At 31.7% G+C, this 17664-nt stretch overlaps 1 protein-coding gene across 1 annotated transcript; it reads left to right on the top strand.

Moving 5' to 3' along the window:
* Window positions 1–4823: 4823 nt before the first annotated feature.
* LOC8258736 (ribosomal RNA processing protein 1 homolog) lies at window positions 4824–6853 on the top strand. The gene has a single exon (XM_002528463.4). The coding sequence runs from the start codon at window positions 4957–4959 to the stop codon at window positions 6631–6633; it is 1677 nt and encodes a 558-aa protein (XP_002528509.2). The 5' UTR covers window positions 4824–4956; the 3' UTR covers window positions 6634–6853.
* Window positions 6854–17664: the final 10811 nt, after the last annotated feature.

Raw genomic sequence — 17664 nt, 5'->3', positions numbered from 1 at the left:
TGATAAGAATATGGAGGAGCTAAAGAGGCCGTCACCAAAAGGTTATGAAGATATGTTGAACACTCACCCTCGACACTAGTGCAAAGCTTACTTCAACACTGAGGTAAAATATGACATCATAAATAACAATCTAATTGAGGCATTTAATAGAAAAATTATTGAGGCTAGGACTAAAAATATTATCTCAATATTAGAAGATATTAGGAAATTGGTAATGACAAGGTTGCATACCAATAGGGATCTGACCAGCAAGTGGATTGGTGATTTTGGGTATAGGATTAGGAAAAAAATTACATGACAGTTATATAAAAAGTGGAAACTGTCATTTGTTATGGAATGGGGATAGTGGTTTTGAAGTGTGGTATAAGGGAGACACCTATGTAGTTGATTTTACAAATAGAACTTATCCTTGTCGAAAATGGCAATTGACTGGCACACCTTCCCCCTATGTAATTTGTGCAATCTTGCACATAGATTGCAGTTCTGAGCAATATGTTGACAATTGGTATAGGAAAGAAAAGTATTTAGAGGCTTATGCACATATGATGCAACCAATGAATAGTCAAAAAATTTAGGAGAAATCTGGAAATGATCTTCCACAGCCACCTCCCTTTAAAAAAATACTGGAAGACCTGCTAGGAATAGGAGAAAGGAAGAAGGTAAAAATAGTAGTGGATATAAGCTTTCTAGAAGAGATAAGAAAATGACATGCCAAGTATGTTTTGAGAAAGGATATAATAAGAAAACATGTCCCATATTGAAAACATAACAAGCAGTACAACTTGAAAACTTAACAAGGTCCATTACCTCCAAGGCAAGAGACTAAAAGAAGCTTCCAAACCAGACCTTTAAAACTTGCAATAAGCGTCTATCTATTTCATTTTCTAATTTAGAATAGATGTGATGTTATTAAATATTATCTTGTATAATTTGTCTACATTTTAGATAAAAGGTGGTAAATGAGTTATTGGAGCTGTTGTCCTAAGGAAATGCAATGGTTCACAAAGTATTCCAGCTCAGGTTGAAGTGTCCACCGTCACTAATACTTAAGCAAATGAAGATCAATGTACGTCAGGTGTTGTATTTAATTCTAACATGAACTTGGGTAGTAATGATAGATCTAGAGATGCATTGCCATATCAAAGGAAAAACCTGAAAATAATACATATCTAGATTTACAGTATAACCAGTGAGAGGTTATGGTGTTCTCACAGATCTAGTGACAGCCCATGTGGCTATAAATGTAGTAATACCAGTTCATTTTAATACTTGTAATTTGTAAATGTTAAGAAGTTATATGCTTATAATGTACTTTTTGGTTGGATAAGTTATTTGCAATCAAAGACTAATTCTCAAAGAATCATTTACAAGGAGGGTATAAGAAGAGAAGGCAATGGACGAGCCATCATTCATGACATAAAAAACGCAGAATTTAAGAAATGGGGTAAACAGTTTACTACTACTTCTCAATTAGAGGTAAAATTATCTTTAGTAAAAATATTTCTTTAGTTAAAATATAATGCACAAATACCTAACATATGATTATGTTTTTACCAATCATGATGATCATGCAAAACAGGAAATGAAAGCAAGCCTGGAGAAACTGGTACCAGTTTTACAACTCAAGAACCTTCAATGGGAACACAAGAATCCATTGCTAGGGGACGAAATTAAAGAATCTCCAAATGTCATAAGTTTATTTTGTTAAAACTTATATTTTCATTTCTGTCTATTTTTGGCACAATTTATATTAGTGTCTATTTTAGTATAATGTAATGTTAATTGGGACTAGTTGTAGACAAATTGGGATCCCTTTGATTTGTCTCACTAATTTATGATGTGAATCAATGGAACTGGTTATTAGCAAATTAATAGTTGTTCACTCTTTTGGTAATGTTGGCTAGTAAATGTCTTAAATTTTATTGTTTCTTTTTGAAGCTCTTACTACATGTTTTGACCATTGCTTTATATATGAGCATACTAGTAAAAACTAGTCATTGCTTTCTTACTATATATTCTTATATTTTCTTTGAGCATTTTATTAAACTCGTAATGAATACAACACTAATTATATCAATATATTATTAACAAATAAAATTATATCAAATCATTCTTTCAAAGTATAAATTTATCATTTTTTATTCATCAAACAACAAATTACATAATTTTTCTCCTTCTATTCTACATAACTAGCCTCAAAATACATACCATAAACACTACACTTAATTAGGAGATAAAGTAGCGGTGAGTAACAGTAAAAAAATTACTTTCTATTTCCTATGGCCATCAACATTAACCCAACCATTTAATATTGTCATTTTAGAATAATCACCAGCAATGAGAAAATTGTCCATGCTTATAACTACTTTTTCCTTCTCCAATTCCTTTCCAGTTTACCTTCTATGTTATTGACCTTCAGCAGCAATCTAGGTATGATTTACCTAGCTCTTTCACGTATTGGAGGATCAATCCATCTGAAATAATCACAACCTCCATTTGCAGTACTAATTTATGATGACATGAATCTCGTGCCTAGATTTCGGTTTGTCCAAGAGGTTTTAATTATGCATTGCTTGTCACACGAGTAAAGTGAACCAACCCCGTCCCTTTTTTAGTGCTTTATAAGATTGTCTTTAAACAGAAAATAAGAAAGGTAAAGAGATTAATGAAAGAGGGAGAAGGAACAATATATGAAAATACAAACCCTAACTCTAACCTATTTTATTTAATCTTTCATCTTAATGGATGTTTTGGTCTAACTAAGCAATACTAAATTTTCTTTTTTCTTCCACCTAAGTATGTTAAACATTATCTTTCATTCACATTAGATACTATTGTAGAGTAACCGGTTAGTGACCTACAAAATAAACTTGTTCGTTTATTTTTAACAAGTTGACGCACTCAATTGTTATTTTAAAAAGTTCAGACACTTAATTATCAAATTTTGACAAATTCAGATACTAAATTTATAATTATCCCTATTGCAAACTCATGCTTCGTCAATTTACAAATGTATAGACTATAATTTTCAAATATTTTTAAGCATTTATATAATATATGCTTGTTTATTTAACACTAAAACTACGTATTTTTATAGTTATATCTTTAAGTATTTACATAATATATACTTATTTACTCAACACTAAAATTACGTAATTTTATAGTAAAATATCATAGTTTATATTGAATTAAGTTAATTATATTATACACAAAATTACATTATTTTCATACATAATTTTTATTTTATTATTCTACTTAAATAAATTTATGACAAAAAAATAAATTGGTAAGGCATTAATAATAATTAAATATACATAATTAAATGCCAACTTAATTTTTAATGTTATTAAACTAGCTCTTGCTTAAGTAACACTAAAATTATTCAATTAGAATATTTATAATCAGACCTAAATTTTTGTTATATCTTGTTACTTTAATATAATAAAGTTGAATTTTTATGATCTACTTATTTATTTATTTATTGAGCTAATATACGAGCTCGTGAGCTCCTTAAACGAGCCAACTCGTTAGCTCTTTAACGAGTCAGCTCGTGAGTTTATTAAACGAGCCAGCACAAGTCGAGCACCACTAAGCTCGAGCTCGGCTCATTTATTCTGACGAACAATCTCAAACGAGCTTTTACAAAGCCGAGGTTCGAGTAGCTCACAAACGGCTCATCTCATTTATAGCCCTATATAATATGATGTTGTCAACTCATACTTATTTTTGAGAAAATTAAGATTACTGCCTCTCTTTTCATATATTTACTATAATAATTGTATTTGAAGCCGAACAATATCTATGTAAAAAAATGGTAATATCTAGTTTAAAATATTATAATGTTGCGGTAACCAAGCTCTGAAAATCTTTTCAATAAAGAATAACATGTAATAAAGTTTATATCTTATCGTGAATAAATATAAAAATAAATAATTTTAAAAATATACTATTTCATAATCTCTTTAATGTAAATATTTCTTAAAAAGTTATTGTATATTATAATTATTGCATATCTTAAATCGATAAAGTAATTAATAACTAAAAAGTGCAGTAGTAATTAAAGTAATTAATAATTAAAAATTTATCAATTATAAAGCTTCGTATTCATAAAAATTTCTTTTAAAAAGAATAAAAAAAATTGAATCCATAAAAACACATGAATATAGTTATTAGATTTTATAAATCTACAAAAAGTTACGATATTTTTAGTTCTTTTTCTTGCATCGGATTTGAATCATTTTAAATTTAGATTTTTCTAAACGATATAAATTTTTTTGAAAAAGAATAAAAATAAAATAATTATAATAAACATATTTTATTTTTTGTTTAAAGATAAATAAGAATAATAAAAATAAAAATAATAACAAGCACATTCTTAAAATTAGTTTGATAATATTTTCTTTGTTGTTTATAAGAAATTAATAACGATTTGATGTTTTTAATTTATTTTTTAATAAAATAATTTTTTTTAATTTTAAATAAGAAACAATGAAAAAGAATTAGAGATAGGATGGAAGAACAACATAAAATAAAAAAATAAAAAAGACTCTAAGAGAGAACATAAAAATTAGAAATTACAAAAAAATAAAGAATAAATTTTTAAAAGACATTTCAATTCAAAACAGTGGGTAAAAAATGTTGAAAAGGAATGATACAAACACATTTTATTTCTTTATTTAAAAAAATAAATGAAATATGAAAAGATTATAACAAAAGGCTCCTTTTGGTTAATTTGAGAAAATATTTTAGCTAATTGATAGAAATTGCATAGTTACGACAAAATAGGGTACTAAATGAGTTTTGCCTTTATATATACCGTTATATATAAACAGCATCCAGGAAACACTTCCTTTTTGGCGCAACAAACCCTAAAAAACCAGAGATTTCAATATTCACCTCCGTAGCCACAATCCAATTCGTGTTACCAAAGCACGAATTTGATACGTAGAGATCAAAATGGATGCAGGGCCGTCGCTAATAAAGCAGCTAGCTGCTTGCGACAACAAAACCCGGAATAAAACCCTAAACCTACTCTTAAGCACCTGGCTTCCTTCACAATCCGCAAAAATCTCCGATGAGGAGATGAAGAAGTTATGGAAAGGACTATTTTACTGTGTATGGCATGCCGATAAGATTCCGGCACAGACCAATCTCAGCAATCGTCTCGCTTCGTTACTTCCTGAACTTCAATTTTCTCTATCTGTTCAGTATTTTACTGTTTTCTTGGTTACTATGCGTCGCGAATGGACTGGAATAGACGGGCTTAGATTAGATAAGTTCTATTACTTGATTCGTAAATTTTTGCATTTCTTTTTTCTTCTTTTGAAGAAAAACTCATGGGATTTGGAGATTGTGAAACGTTTGATGGGCGTTTTAGTTGATTATACTTTCCTGGATGATGATAATTTGCTTGGAAATGGTGTTAATTATCACATTGCTTCTGTTTTTATTGAGGAATTTAGGGTTTTCCTTCCGCTGAGTAAGGATGTTGTTTGTGTTGTTTTGGGATGTTTTGCTGATGTCATGGGGAAAGTTCAAGATAAGATATTGTTGAGTAAGATTAAGAGTAATGTGTTTGATTTGTTATTGAAAATGGGGGATAAGTTGTTGGAGGTGAAGAAATGCGGGGGTGATGTTGATTCTGGAGATGACGCTATTGTGTTAGGTCCAATAGGTCTGCATTTGGAATTTTCTAGTAAATTTTATGAATTGGGTTCTGCTGTTGAGTGTCCTCAGGGGAATAGGAAAGTTTTATTTGGTTTGTATGAACGGTTTTTGAAGTTGGAGAAGGATTTTGCTAAATCAGGGACGGATATTTCTGTACCTGAGGTTAATGAGGATGTTGATGATGAAGCGCCAGATTTGGTTCCCATTGCTGCTGAAATGGAAGTGGATGGTTCTAATAATTCTGTTGTGAGTATGACTGGTGGCAGTCATTTGAAGAAGTGCAAGAAAACTAACAAGAAGGCTAAGAAGGCTTCTGGTGGCAGCAATAAAGGCAAGAAGAAGAAGAAGAAGAACTGTAGTGGAAGTTCAGATTGTGACACTGAAGAGGATGGTAACAAGGTTATACCAAATGCTATCAATTCAAATGAGGAAAACAGTAATGCTGCAGATATGATAACATTAAATGAATCCGTTATATCAAACCTTCAGATGCAGTTTGAAAAAGTTGCTGCGGAGGTTGGCTTGGATAAGAATGTTGAAAGTGCTTGTGATATTATAAATGTCACCGGAAATGGTGTTGTCACCAAGAAAAGGAAGAGATCAAAAAGTAAGGAGAGCCAGCAACCTGAAAATACAGAATTGACTGATGAGGTAAATGCTGATGGTGGTGCAACTGGAAAGAGTACTGAAAAGAGTGCAAAGAAAGTGAGGTTCTCCATGAAAAACAACTTGGTGTGGAAACCTCACAGTCCATTACCTCCACAAAGTTTGAGAATACCACCATCTGTGACTCCCCGAGGAAGTGCCCTAAAGAAAGGGATACCTCCAGGTCCCATTAGGGAGATGCCTGTTGCAACTAAAAAGGCAAAACATAAGACTAAATCTTTGAAGAAGGGTCGGAAAGTACTAAGTGGTTTGGTCCCTGTTATCAGACGGCCAAAGAAGTTAAAGACTGTTTCCACCTAGATTATTCTTGATCATCAAATCTGTTGCTTCTATTCTAATCATGCTTCTCTGTCGGTGACAAAGTCAGAAACCAGTTTTGATGTTTAATTTCTTTTGCTAAGTTAAGGACAGGTGATGCAAATGATCCATCAAGTTACTTCTAATTGTTCAATCCATGTTTGCAATTCACTAATGTTGGGAATTTTGATTATGTTATTTTTTTCAAATTAGTTCTTAACTACTCCCAAGACTCTCCCCTATCTTTGCTTTTGGCATGATTATGTGATTTGTGTCTGCTTAGTTGTATTCTTGGTATCTTCATTGGCACTTGTAATAGTTCACCTAGTTATAGCTTGTCCAGGTCATTTTTGCAGGAGCAGAATCTCCATTTGAGATCCTTTTGCTCCATCAAATATATTGTTTTCCAGTGTTAGCAGCTCCTGTAGGAGCTCTAATTGCTGATCTTTGTGTTTGCATTGGTATGGGTGATGCAAATATATTTATGATTGAAGGGGATCATAAGCAGTGGAGAAAAGATGAAAGGGGCTCCTGCAGCTCCTGAGAGAATGTGGCCTGCATTTCGGCGGAGGCTGGTTAGGCTTTACATAGCAAGGTGAATGTGAATATCTGAAATTTTCTTTGATATTTCCTTGGAGCTAAAAGCTGCTGTTTCTCGTATTTTATGGTCTTGTTTCTCTAGTTTTGTATGTGTATTTATATGTATTATAGATTTGGTGACGGGCATCTTGAAAAGAGAACTTAGTTGAAGTTGTTACTATCTGTCTGCAGCTTGCTTTTGAACTTGTTAAGTGACTGAATCCTTTGTTGTAAAAGATAAGCTGTCGTTTTCTTTAAAGCTGTGGATTCTGTATTGCAGCAAGCTCTCAACCCTCTAGTTTTTAAGTAGGGGAACTGGTTCCTTCTTCTTTATGTGTTTCTTGGGTTAGAGCGTCAATTCTGTCTGCTGTTTGAAATTTTATAATGTGTGAAGTTGGCTTCCATGGATTTGGCTTAGAATGCAATCCATGAATTGTATAGTCATGATTCATGGATCCAATTTCGTCATGAATGAGCTTTTTATATATTAATGCGGAATTGTTAATTAAGAATTGTTCTTGTGTGCTATTTATTTTAAAGTGTATAATTTTTATAATAAAGAGCATTTTAAGTAATATTCATATTTAAAGAGTAAAATATTTTATTAAGTCCAATAGACTTTTTATAGATTTTGTTTTTATTTCCATAAGCATTAAGATTTGGACTAGTTACCAATTAATTTATGACCTTTCACTCTTTTAATAAAATTATTAATTTTTTTTTAGAATTTGCAAAATCATATAATTTTTTCACTTTTTTAATAAAAACACCTTCGGGTGAGATTTTTTGAGTTTTTATAGTGAGGATGCTTATGTGGCATTCATATGTGTCAATCATAGTTAATAGTCAAACAAAAAAGCTTAGGTAGCAAGAAATATTTGGTGACACGCCACTTTATCAAAAAACATCTCGCGCTAATTTCCATTGCACTTTCTCAAACCCGCAGCCATAGATGGCTCTATAGTCTCACTGGCACTGCTCGTTCCTATCATTGCGTGGCTATCTTTTGTATTTTTCGGAACCACAACCCGTTGCCGGTTCAAAAAATGGGAAGGCAACTTCAACACCTCTCTTGGCATTAGGGCACTCTACTAGATCCGATAGTTTATTTCTCAAATTCTCATCATTGCCTATTGCCATTTAAAGATTTTCATTTGGGATTAAATTTGATACCAAGTATTCAAAAGCTTTATACCCATAAGCAATCATAGCCCTGTTTTCATCATTCCATGTTGCACCTCCTCCTCTACCTATCTTAATCTTCATTTTCTATAAACTTGTCCAAATTATTTAAAAAGTCAAAGTTATAACTTTATAACTAAATTTTCAAATTACTGAGAAAGAAAAACATGAATAACAGAATTTGCATTCAAAGAAAATAAAATTATACATATGTTTGCCTTGCATAACATAATTCATTTTATAAAATTTTAGATCTTGAGAATACTAGAACTAAGTTACAAAGAAATCCTAAAGAAAGAGTAAAGTAAAATTAATGCAAAGAGAAAATGATTGAAAGACTAATTGTATACACTGCTTAAAAGCAAGCAAAGTAATATCATGAGACAAGACAGCAGTTGGATTAAGAAGAAGGTAGCAGAATGATAGATGAACTTTGGCAGCTAGAAAAAATTTCTCAAGAAAGTGACAGTTTAATTTGAGGAATAATATCTTTTTTTTTTTTTTTTTTGAAAAAACAATCGGTTTAACTTCACAAACAATAAGGGATGGAAAAAAAACAAGCAAATGAATCCCTTTTTCCCCCTCTTTTTGTAGTATAACGAGATCCTTACAGCTCTAAAAACAACGTAAGGAGTTCATGCCGCTATGATGGCGGCCTAACAACATGAGATGGCACGTATGGCTTAAGAAGAGGTGTCTAAAAGATGATGGATTTCAGATTTCGTCCTTTTACAACTTGCAAATGAAGGATGAGAGTTTTGTGTTCTTCTTATGCTATCAAACTATAAATCCAATTAGATTCTAGAAACTTTAGTAATTTAATTTAAAATCAAAATTCATAGGTTTACAAAATTATACTGGAGCCAATATATAATAACAAAAGATAAATTAAACAATGTTAAAAAAAAACGTGATGCTATACGTTTAGAAGTTTATTTATTTATTTTGTAAGAAAGTATAAAAGTATTTAAAGATATATTCACAAATCAGAACAGAATTACATCTAGTATTATTAGTCTATACTTTACAATATTAAGTAATTTAGTTATCATTTGAAAATTTGGAACCGATGATGCTTCTCAATAGAAAAACCAAAACTAAATTAAAAATTAAAAATTAAAAACTAAAATTGACCCAAATGATTCTATTAACTCTTTTTAGATTCAATTTTAAATGGCTTTTCAGTTGGTGCAGTTTTCTTTTTCTTTTTTTTTTTGTTGCTCATCTCTACTTTATATATTTTAAATATATTATCTATAGACTTAGATTCTTACAACATGTGATTTTATTTCATAATTTATATATTTTTATCATTTTCAATTTTTTTAATAATAGTTAATAATTATAAAATGTGATAGAATTCTAAAATTTTAACAGAACACCTGATATTAAGGTCCAAAGAAATTTAAGATTAAATAATTTAAATAAAATATTTTAATTATATAAGTATTGAAAATAGGCCAATTTGCAAAAAAAGATCACCACCTTTCATGTACGTTGCATTTTAATAACATCTTTTGATATTAGTTATGAACTTATTAAATTTTATAAATTGATATATCAAATGAAATTTAGTGAAATAGAGCATACGCGTATATCGGAGCTCAAGTTACCTATCCAGCTAGGATACCACCTTAAAATACTCCAAAACACATCATTTTGAAGCTAGAATTAAAATTCCCAATTGTTAGGAGCAAATCGCTTCCATTTTCCTTGAAATCTTTGAAAACCCTAAAATGGAAGCTAAGAAAGCAACAATGTCGACTAACTCCTCAAGTATGTTTCAGTCTCACATCATTCAAATGCAATAAGATGTTGCAAGAAGCTATTAGAAAGTATAAATATTTTTCATTAGTGTTGCTCATGTTTATGCTTGGTGCATTAGGAAATAGACTGACTAGTGGCGGGAAGGGTGACAAGTCCTTTAATTTGTTGCCTTAAGATGAAGATATTTTGTTATAATGTAGTATGTTATTAATAGCATTAAGTTTAGTATTTCAATGTTGGATGTAGCATTGTTGTTAGTTACTTAATGTATGACTTGGTTTGGTACTTATTGAAGGCTGTGGTTAATATCATCTGAAATGTTAAATATGTATGTATATAAGGTAAAAACATTGAATACGACAATGCTTAAATAAACAATTTCATAAAATAACCATGAGTACTAGCGTTAACATATATAAGGAAGCACTTGATAAGTACCTAATCATGTAGAAGAAAAAAAACAACCTAAGAATTTAGAGTCAATTACATAAAAAAATGTTAATGCTTATAGATGGATTGATAAAATAACAAGACCTAGTACATAATGTAGCTAAAATTTGGTCTTTAATGATCACAATTAGCTTGTAATGCTCTCTTGAATAGCAAGTGCATTGGAAGTAGATCCTCTACCACCTTTCCGCTAGTCCTTCTAGCTCTCCCACCCTTGCCAGTCCTCCCACCTTGGAACCTCTTGAATTCGAAACTGTTTGTCTTTAGTAATTAGGGACTTCAGCAGTTGATGTAGATGCTAATGCTTCACCCCTACCTTTAGACTTCCTTTGAACAAGTAATTTGTGACCTAGTTAAAAATTTGACCCTAAGTTAGGCATTTGCATTACCACAACAATCCACAAACATCAACACCAATATATCAATATTAAATACTAATAAAAAAGAATAGATCTCATACCCTCATATAAATGTTCCCAGTGCCTTTAATTATCCTAACTTATATCCTTGCCTCACCTGTATAAATAAAGAATAGACCACCAACAATAGATAAATGCTTAGATTCTTAACCCTAAGAATACATTTAGTTTATTTTTCTTCCTTGTAGTATTCAGAGTATTTTTTTTATTGTCACTTCATTAATATCAATTTATTATGAGTTTGAAGTTGTAGCACCATATTGATCTTTTGGTTTGGGTGGCCTGTCCCTTTTAACCTGTAGTAAATCTAAGTGAACATTAGTATAACAATAACAATTGTCAAATATAACATTTAACAACTAAAAAAAATTGAGAATACTTACATGCAACTTGGTTGATCTCTAGATTATTGTATCATACTTCATTTTGCATGTTCTTTTATTATGCTCAACTTGGTTGCATATTCTACAGGTCATTTGTATCCCACTCTTGTTAGTTTGGTTAAATTTCTAAAATCTTCCTTAATTCCTCTTTGCCTTAGTTTCTTTGGCCTCATAAGCAATTTTCTTGAATAGAGGTGGTTTAATTAGGTTTCCCTTAGCTTTGGGTTGTATCTTTCTCCTATATAAAGCACTAAGGCATATCAACAAGGCTTCATTTCTCTACTGCATTGATGTTGTGGTACCAAGAACTTAATTGCAAATGTCTTATCCTTTCATATCACACTCACATACAGCTTCTAAGGGTAGCTACTGACACATCTCATCTCTAGTTGACTCTTACTGCTTCTCATTATCTAGATATTTTTCTCATTCATGATTGCCCACCTTTGGAAAACCTTCTTATATTGATGTGCATCCTTAAATCTCATCTATAAGAAAATGTCCATAGTTTTATGGTCACACATAGGACCATATACAACTTTCTTCCTATTCCTATACAATTCTACCTTATCCATGGCTTCCTCCTTACTTATATGCATTGAGTTCACATCACCATCAGAGTCTTCATGCACATTATGAAATCTAGCATCTTCACTCTCATCTCCATTTTTACTTATACTTTTTTCTTCAAAATTTATACTCCATATTTACTTTATAATTTTACTACAAAGTCATCAACAGCTCTATAGTTCTTAAAGTTAGCCTTTTTCTTTCTTGCTTCAATATATTCCTCATCATTTGACAATTCATCATCTTCGAGACCATTGTTTTTATCACTTTCTTCAACAAGATTATAATATGGTCCTCATTGTTACTTAATACTAAACCTTCACTTTCCCTTTCAACTTGGTATTCTTACCCAATAGGAGCATCCACATTGTAATTATCATCATGGTCATTGTCATCAAACTCCATAGTAGCATCATATGCATTAACTATATCTGGATTATCAACTGAAGCTTCAAACACATCATTCACTGTACCTAAATTCTCATTACAAACAGCTGGTTCATTTTCCTTAGTCTTGGTTATATCCCTTTGTACATAAACTTCAATCATCCTATTATTTTTATGTACATGCTCAATTATCTCAAGCACTTTAACATCATATTTCATCTCTCTCAATGTCTCAATAAAGTTCACCCATGAGTTCTGTAACACATTTTCTTCCACTCGTATCCCACTTTTTCCACTTCGTCAATTAAATCTAAGTATCCTAGTCTATCTGAATCAAACCCATATTTTGGTAGTAACTCTCCACCACTATAAACCAAATGTCAACCCATCTCAATGAAATTACCACCATTATGGAAATATATAGAGATCGAGTATTCATCTAACAAAAATAACAAATAGCTTCATTTTAGTTTTTTAAAACCCTAATATAAATAACTCTTTGCAGTTAACTAATGTGGACTTCTAAAAATCCTAATATGTATATTATAGTAATTAGGTTTAACTTATAAAAATCCTTTGAATGACTAAAATAACAAATTTAAATAATCATGTGCTATCTATCGCAAGAAGACAAGAATGTCATTTTCTAGGACCATAAACAAAAAGATACCTTTTTTACAGTACAACACCAATAAGTCTCACAAATGCTAGGAACCACAATGCACTTGATTCTTCCTTTCACTTAGACCACACATCTTTTAAAGCAATTTCTTCAATACTTCTATTCTTTTAGGTTATTTTAATGGGGAAGATTAATAAGTCAGTGTTTTAGGGTTAGATATATCTAGGGATTCTAATGGAACGACATTTGCTTCTAACAATTGGGTGTTTTAATTCTAGCTTCAAAATGATGTGTTTTGGTGTATTTTGAGGTGGCATCCTAGCTGGACAGATCACATAAGCTCTGATGTGCACGTATGCTTTATTTCGCCTCAATTTCGTTTGGTGTGTCAATTTATAAAATTTAATAAGTTCATAACTCACATTGCTAAAATTTAAAAAAAAAAGTGATCAAATTACAAAATATGCGAAAGGTGGTGATTTTGTTTTTACAAATAGCCCTTAAAAGTAGTAATTTAGTAATTTTAACTTAAATAAAGCAAAAGAAATGGACATGACAATTGTAAAAAGGAAAGAGAAAGAGAAAGAGATAGACATAATAACTCTTGAAAAGAGAAAAAGTTGGAGAATATAAAAAAGAAAAAAAAAGAAAAAGATAGTATTTGACACGCAAGACTAAATTCAAGGTAGTATAGATATTCAACATACTGAGGGCAAAGCAAGAATGCCATGTTTATCCATCATTATATTAATAACAACCTTAAAGTAAGGACCTCCGAAGATATAAAAGATTAAGATTAGTGTTCTAATTCTAAAGCATGTAAGACCCATTACATTTAACTATAAACGGAAATTTAGATCGAGCTAGAAAACTTCCATGTCAAATAAAGAAACGATTAAGCTCGAAGATAGGGAGTTCAAATCTTGGGGGCAATAAGTTCACAAGTCAATCTGAAAGGACTAGTTGATAGATAGGGACTTCGCCTGCTTAAGTTGAGGACTTCGCCTGCTTAGGCTGAGAGCTGAATCTTATGAAGCTTCATCATCTTCAGATGGTAAGAGCTTTTCAATCTCTATAGCTTCAAAGTTTTTCATGCTCCAACCAGCTTTAGCATTTTCAATACTTGTAAGCCATCATTATATAAGCTCGCGAAGGTCTTGAGATTTATTATTTGTGACTTTTCCACCCAAGATCGGATATCATTTCGAACTATCATCCGAACTTGATCCTTTTCAAAAGGCTTGTTCTTCATTAGAACTGCTTTATTCCTCCATCTAGCCAAGAAGTCAAAAAAAGACACATGGGGCTTTTGCTTTGTCGATTCCAAATCCTTTACAAAGACTTCTATGTAAGCGTTGTAGTCATATTATTTTAAAAGGCATCACAAAGCCTTTTCTAATCAGACTTGATGCGCCTTTCTAACCCATGGTACCAATTCACAGCTAGCCCTTCTAAAGAAAGTACAAACAACTTGATTATTTGGGTCTTAGCCAAATGAGTAATACTCATGATAGTAGTATATTGCTTCAAGTGCACCTTTAGATCTCTAGTTCCATTGAACTTATGCATTTCAGGCATATAAAATTTGGAAAGTAACTTGTCTTCTCCAGTCAACATCAATTCATCAAAATCAAAGGTTGAATCTAAACCTTGATCTTTCAATATATCTTGCATCTTGTCCAGTCTTTTAGTTAGAATATGTAGAATCTCAGATTTCATAACAAATTTTGCAGTAAGAGTAAACTTTTTCCTAGCTTGTTCTAGCATGTAGTCATCTAAGTTCCAAAAGTGCTCACCACGTGCTTCCACATCATGAGTAGTAGCAACAGTAGTTGCAGGGGCAGTAGCAGTCTTTTAAATAGTCTATTTCCCAAAAATCTCAACCAAAGCTTGTTGGAGTTCCTCTCGAATCATAATCTTTATTTCAGCCAAGATTGCAGTCCTGATAGCATCAATGTCTTGCTTGTGGCCTATCTTTGTTTTAACTTCTGAAGTGCTACTTCTTGGGCTCTTGTTTTGATTGCTGGTGAAATGGGCCCTTTTAATATCCATTCTAGCTTGCCACCCTCTTGTCTCTTCCAAACTAAAGGTAAAAGACAAGGTGTTAGTATGATGCATGTGATGCATGAAATGCATGATGCATGTGCAATGCACAAGGATAAAGAAAAGAGGTTAGCACATATAATAGTATTCAATCCATCCTTCCAACCTTATTACTCCAGCACACGGTTCATGGTGAATCTTTCTTTTTTAAGATTTTAGGTTTGGGCTTTCTATCAACAAAGGATAGTAGGCCTGGCGCGCATGCCATAAGCTCTTAAAGTAGATTAAACAAATAAGGCAATGTTTCTTAGTGTAAGCATAAAAGGCTACATATTTTAAGGCTGAGGCCCGGTTCCACACTTTTGGGCCAAGGACTTTCAATACTTGAGCTTAAGATACTTACAAGAAAAAACATCTCATATAACAAGCAAAAGGGTTCCTAGGGGAAATTATTACGGTCATTACCATGAACTGAGTCTTAGGTAAGAATAAAACGCTCCCATAAGCAAAAAGTGTTCTTTCTTGGCTCATCTCCCCACTCAAGGATCCATGCAACAAAGAAAATTCACTCATTACTTATGAGTGATGGTAGCCAGTGTGGCAATTCTAGGATTCGAGTAAAACCAAAGAATCGCTAACCGACGCCATCGGGGCTATAGAAACCAAAGTGTACAGTGTATGAAAGTGTAGTGATGCAAGAATAATCTATTAAATAATAAAATTAAAGACAAATATACATTGGAATCAGCTTCTCTTATCCCTATGGAGTCTCCACTCTTGGCAGTTTCGGGCGCGCGCTCAAATATGTTTAGCAACTACGACACTATAAGGTTTTTCAACCTAATTGGAAACATGCTAACTAATTACTGAGAATAGCATGGAGATGGGAGTCGCCACTAGGGTAATCACTCGGACAATTTTACTAATAAATGGCATTTCTCAGATTCTATAAGGAAGCTTATGCCACAAACCTAGGGATGGATCCAGGAGCCAACTTCCTTATTTGTGTATATTAGTCTTTAATTTTATTGTTTAACAAATTATTCCTTATAAATGCAAGTTATTTATACACAGGCATGCCAAAACAACACACATAATTCACCTAAGTCTAGCCAATTTTTATTCAACCCAGCCCATATTAGAGTCGTTAGTCTAATTTGCTAGTTACTTATATACATGTAGCCCATCTAGTCTAGCCCAATTACATATTATGCTTTTGATTTTCAATCTTTAGACCTAATGGACTATTTATTATGACAAAGCTCATTATATATGAAGCTAATTCTAATGAAGCCCATGTTCTAACTAAAGCATCCAAAGTCCGCTAAGTCTACTTAGATTTTAGGATTTTAGGTCTAGTTAATGTTGATTAGTCTATTGGACTACAAGATTCATGTTGGATCCAATTTTAAACCTAAGCCTATGTGGGCCATTTTAATTAATCATTCACATAATACATATTTAATTAGCCATACAATAAGCATTAATAAATAAATAAAAGCAGAAAGTAAACCTAATTATTACAACCCGGCCTACAACTACAATTACGAAAAAGAAGACATAAAAACTATACAAAAGCTTAAATATATTAAAAAATCATCCAAAAAACAAAAAAAAAATGGAGGTTGGGCTTGAACAATTGATCGACTCAACACAGAGCCAATTGGCTCTGCACTGAGCCGATCGGCTCTAAGGTTTCAAGTTAGTTTTTGTCGATTCGTCAGTACATTTTTGCATCCTTAGAGCCGAATTTCACATGCACAGACAGTAAAATTAATTAGAATATGAAATAAAACAAAATAAATAACCAAGTAAAACAACAGGAATTAATTAAATGATCGAGAACCCTAAAACTGATAAAAACCCTAAAATTGAAAGTACAGTAATCAAACAGATAGCAAATCAATCATGAGATCATATTCAACATATTTGATTACCTAATCATAATGAAAATAAAAATGTATCTAAACATTAATCCTATGACATGTTCCTAATCAGATCCAGAACCCTAATTGGTAAAATATCATATTTCAAAACCTTAAGAGTTCTTATTATCAGATTCAAAATCCAATAATCATGCATATTCACAAAAAGCATAATCTAATCATATTGATCATAAATCATGATTCTAATCATGTTTCTAGAAAAACAATAAAAATAAAATAAAAAAGGAACAAAGGAACCAATTTCTAGGATGATGATGGATGCATGCATGATTGAAGGAACCCTCAAGTTGTCACCGTCGTTGATAGATCTGTGAGTCCCAAGTGATGAGGATGTAATTGAGTTAAAGACTTGGTAGGAATCTAGTGTTGGATCTACTATAGAGAAATCTTCTATCAATTTAGAAACAAGTTTCCAAAAATGATTCTTTCTTAGTGGCTTATTTCCAAAAAAAAAAAATTATTTCTTGAGTGGCTTCTTTCTTAGTGGCTTGAGTCTTCTGCCTAAATAAGAACGACAATTTTTTCTTTTTTTTTTCTCTCCAGTTTTTTTCTTTGTGTTTTCTTTCTCGGTGTTTTTCAAGTGTCATTATTACTTGTTGCCAAATTCTAATTCTTGATTGTTCTCCCTAATCCTAATCACCTAAATCTATTTGTAGAGGTAGAGTTTCAAGGGAAACCCTAAGGAA

Source organism: Ricinus communis, chromosome 5 (genome assembly GCF_019578655.1).
Source record: "Ricinus communis isolate WT05 ecotype wild-type chromosome 5, ASM1957865v1, whole genome shotgun sequence".
In the NCBI taxonomy this organism is placed as follows: Eukaryota; Viridiplantae; Streptophyta; class Magnoliopsida; order Malpighiales; family Euphorbiaceae; genus Ricinus; species Ricinus communis.
The sequence above is the reverse complement of the archived record's forward strand: the minus strand, read 5'-3'. Positions and strand labels throughout refer to the sequence as shown.